At 41.8% G+C, this 3,583-nt stretch overlaps 1 protein-coding gene across 1 annotated transcript; it reads left to right on the forward strand.

The window, feature by feature from the left end:
• The first annotated feature begins 574 nt into the window (after positions 1–574).
• On the forward strand, positions 575–3,281 carry LOC145807166 (uncharacterized). Its single transcript, XM_082905104.1, has 4 exons — positions 575–707; positions 816–891; positions 1,335–1,575; positions 3,000–3,281. Exons 1-4 carry the CDS (start codon positions 575–577, stop codon positions 3,279–3,281), a joined length of 732 nt encoding a protein of 243 aa, XP_082761230.1.
• Positions 3,282–3,583: the final 302 nt, after the last annotated feature.

Consider the following 3,583-nt stretch of genomic DNA (forward strand, 5'->3'; position numbering starts at 1 on the left):
TTTCCAAATGTGAATTTTGACTTGACAGTGTGGCATTTCTGGGATATGTAATCAACAAGGATGGTATCTCTGTTGACCCACAGAAAGTCGAAGCCATTGTAGATTGGCCAAGACCAACCAACGTATCAGAAGTTAGAAGTTTTCTGAGGCTTGCAGGTTATTATCGCAGATTTGTAAAAGATTTTTCAAAACTTGCTATGCCATTGACGCAATTGACACAGAAAAATGCACCGTTTGATTGGAATGATCAATGGGAGTTAGCCTTCCAAGAATTGAAAACTAGACTAGTAACTGCACCAATTCTAACCTTACCTAATGGAACTGATGGGTTTTAGATTTACAATGATGCATCCTACAAAGGTTTAGGTTATGTGCCAATGCAGAATGGGAAGGTAATTGCTATGCCCCTTGGCAACTCCGTCTTCATGAAAAGAACTACTTGACTCATGATCTTGAACTGGCAGTCGTGGTGTTTGCTTTGAAAATCTGGCGTCATTATCTGTATGGAGTAACTTGTGAAGTATATACAGATCATAAAAGCTTAAAATATTTCTTCACCTAAAAGGAGTTGAACATGAGGCAGAGAAGATGGCTGGAATTAATCAAAGACTATGAGTTGCAAATTCTGTACCATCCAGGGAAGGCAAATACCGTTGCAGATGTATTGAGCCAAAAATCCATTGGGAATTTGTCATGTTTGCTCACTGGTTAGAAAGAATTGCTATATGACTTGGAGAAGAATGAGGTTGAAATTGTGATGCATGAACAGGGCAGGATTTTAGCTGTCATTTTTGCTTAACCTGCAATCATTGAAGAAATCAAAGAGAAGCAACTTGAAGATGAGTTCTTGAAAAAGATTGTAGATGAACTTGACTCAAAACCAAGGCCCAGGTTTGTACTTGAGAACAATGTGTTGAAATTCCAAAATCGCCTTTGTTTGCTGGATTATTCTAATTTAAGGAAAATCATCATGACTGGAGCTCACAACTCCAAATTTGCATGCATCCGGGGAGTACAAAGATATATCATGACTTAAAACAAAATTTCTGGTGGCTTGGAATGAAAAAATGTATTGCGGACCTTGTAGCTAGATGTTTGCACTACCAACAAGTTAAAGTTGAACATCAACGACTCGCTGGATTACTTCAGTCGTTTCCAATACCGGAATGGAAGTGGGAGCATATTACTATGGATTTCATTGTTGGATTGCCTCGCTCCTCTCAAATTATGGATTCTATCTGGGTCATTGTTGATCGTTTAACTAAGTCTGCCCATTTTCTACCTGTCAAAACTTTCTATAATGTAGATAAGTTAGCTAACATTTATGTTAATAGGATTGTGAGGTTACATGGTGTACTAATATCCATTGTATCTGACAGAGATTCGAAGTTCACGTCAAGGTTTTGGCAGAGTTTGCAACAAGCTTTGGGAACCGAACTGTGGATGAGTAGTGTTTACCATCCACAGACAGACAGCCCATCTGAAAGAACCAATCAGACTTTGGAAGATATGCTACGAACGTGTGTGTTGGACTTCCAAGGGAATTGGGAGGCTTACCTTCCTTTAGCCGAGTTTGTATACAATAACAGCTATCATTCAAGTATTGAGATGGTTCCTTATGAAGCTCTGTATGGAAGGAAATGCCACTCCTATCTGTAGGGCTGAGGTAGGTGACAGACCATTGTTGGGATCAGAACTTGTGCGAGAAACAACGAAAAATGTGAAATTAATTCAGCAAAGATTGAAAACTACACAAAGTCGCCAAAAGAGTTATGTAGATGTTTGAAGGCGAGATAGAGAATATGAAGTCAGAGATCATGTGTTCATAGGGATGGCAATTTAAACCCGGCCCGACGGGGACCCGATCCCCCGACCCCGAAATAAGTGGTTTTTCCCCAAAAAATATCCCCACGGGGACGGGGATGGTATTAAAAAATCACTCCCCGATCAATTTCGGGCCGGGGACGGGGATAGGCTCGTCGGCCTCGGCCCCGGCCCGGCCCCGCCCCGAAATTTCCCCGATTCATCCATGCCTCTGTATCTCATTGTATTATATAAATATTATTAGTTGTATTATATAAATATTAGTTGTACTTTTGAAACACTCTCACTGACTCACTCTCTCAACTCTCATTCTCTCTCTCTCTCTCTCGTCTCTCTCAGTGTCTCGTCTCTCTCGTTCTTCTCACTCTCACCGACACGGCGTCACTCTCATCGACACGGCGACACAGTCACCGACTCCTCTCTCTCACTTTCAGTCACCGACACGGCGACACCACCACCACTCTCTCTCACATCTCGTTTGCTCCCTCAGCTCTCGTCTTCAGCCGCTGATCGCTGGTCCAGTCTCCGATCTACACCACTACCACCGCTGGTCCAAACTTCGATCTACACCACTACCACCGCTGGTCCAGACACTGATCTACAGATCTGTTGTTTGAATCTGTTTACTAGATGATGATTATAGATCTGTTGTTTGAATCTGTTTAATGGATGATGATGATTATGAATCTGTTTAATGGATGATGATGATTATAGATCTGTTGTTTGAATCTGTTTACTTGGATGATTATAGATCTGTTGTATGATTACAGATTTGTTTCCACCGCTGGTCAAGACGTTGATCTCATTTTTTTATTTTTTTTAGCCGGGGAATGTTCGGGGTCGGGGAAACCCGATCCCCGTCGGGGGTCGGGGGTGGGGGCGGTGATACGTTCCCCGTCGGGGATCGGGATCGGGGCCGGGGGAAATTTAACCATCGGGGATCGAGGACGGGGAGGGTGATCCCCGGCCCCGCCCCGCCCCGTTGCCATTCCTATGTGTTCATAAAAGTGACCCCAATGAAAGGCCAGGCACGGTTTGGTGTTAAGGGCAAGTTAGCATCGAGATATGTTGGGCCATATGAGATTCTGGAGAAAATTAATCTGATAACGTATCAAGTAACCTTACCGCTGGTCATGGAGCATATGCATAATGTCTTTCATGTCTCAATGTTACAGGATTACTTACGAGATCTGCACCATGTTATTGAGCCGACACATGTGCTTTTAAAGGATGACAACACATACGAAGAAAGGCCAATACAGATTGTGAACCGCCGAATTAAAAAGCTAAAAAACAAGGAAATACCGTTGGTAAAAGTTAATTGGCAAAACCACGAAAGGACCTATGCAACTTGGGAAATAGAGGAAGATATGATGAGAAGATACCCTGAATTGTTTCCTTTGAATCCAGTATTCTTCCAAGATGAAGATAATACGAGTTTGGAGAAGATACCCTGAATTGTTTCCTTTGAATCCAGTATTCTTCCAAGATAATGATAATACGAGTTTGGAGGACCAAACTCTTTAAGGGAGAAAGACTGTAACAATCCTGACCTGTGATTAATTGATAAACCATGATTAAGCCATGATTTAGTATGTCTAATGAGTAATTACAGTAGAATTTTGCATTAATGACATGTGTATTGCATTACTTGTACTTCTATCTGTTACTCGTAGGAATATCTGTTTGAGTTTCCGTTTTATTCTGCAAATCGAAGGCCTTTTCGGTATCTGATCATGAAATTGACTTAAGTTACGTC

The sequence above is a fragment of the Camellia sinensis genome, chromosome 14 (assembly GCF_055761805.1).
Source record: "Camellia sinensis isolate YWXY chromosome 14, ASM5576180v1, whole genome shotgun sequence".
Classification (NCBI taxonomy): Eukaryota; Viridiplantae; Streptophyta; class Magnoliopsida; order Ericales; family Theaceae; genus Camellia; species Camellia sinensis.

Excerpts from the sequence above, each read along its gene's own strand:
- LOC145807166 (XM_082905104.1), top strand. The coding sequence starts at position 575 with ATGAGGCAGAGAAGATGGCTGGAATTAATCAAAGACTATGAGTTGCAA. Across the intron at positions 708-815 it reads TTTGTCATGTTTGCTCACTG|AAATCAAAGAGAAGCAACTT; the intron begins GTTAGAAAGAAT and ends CAATCATTGAAG. Across the intron at positions 892-1,334 it reads GACTCAAAACCAAGGCCCAG|GATTGTGAGGTTACATGGTG; the intron begins GTTTGTACTTGA and ends TTATGTTAATAG.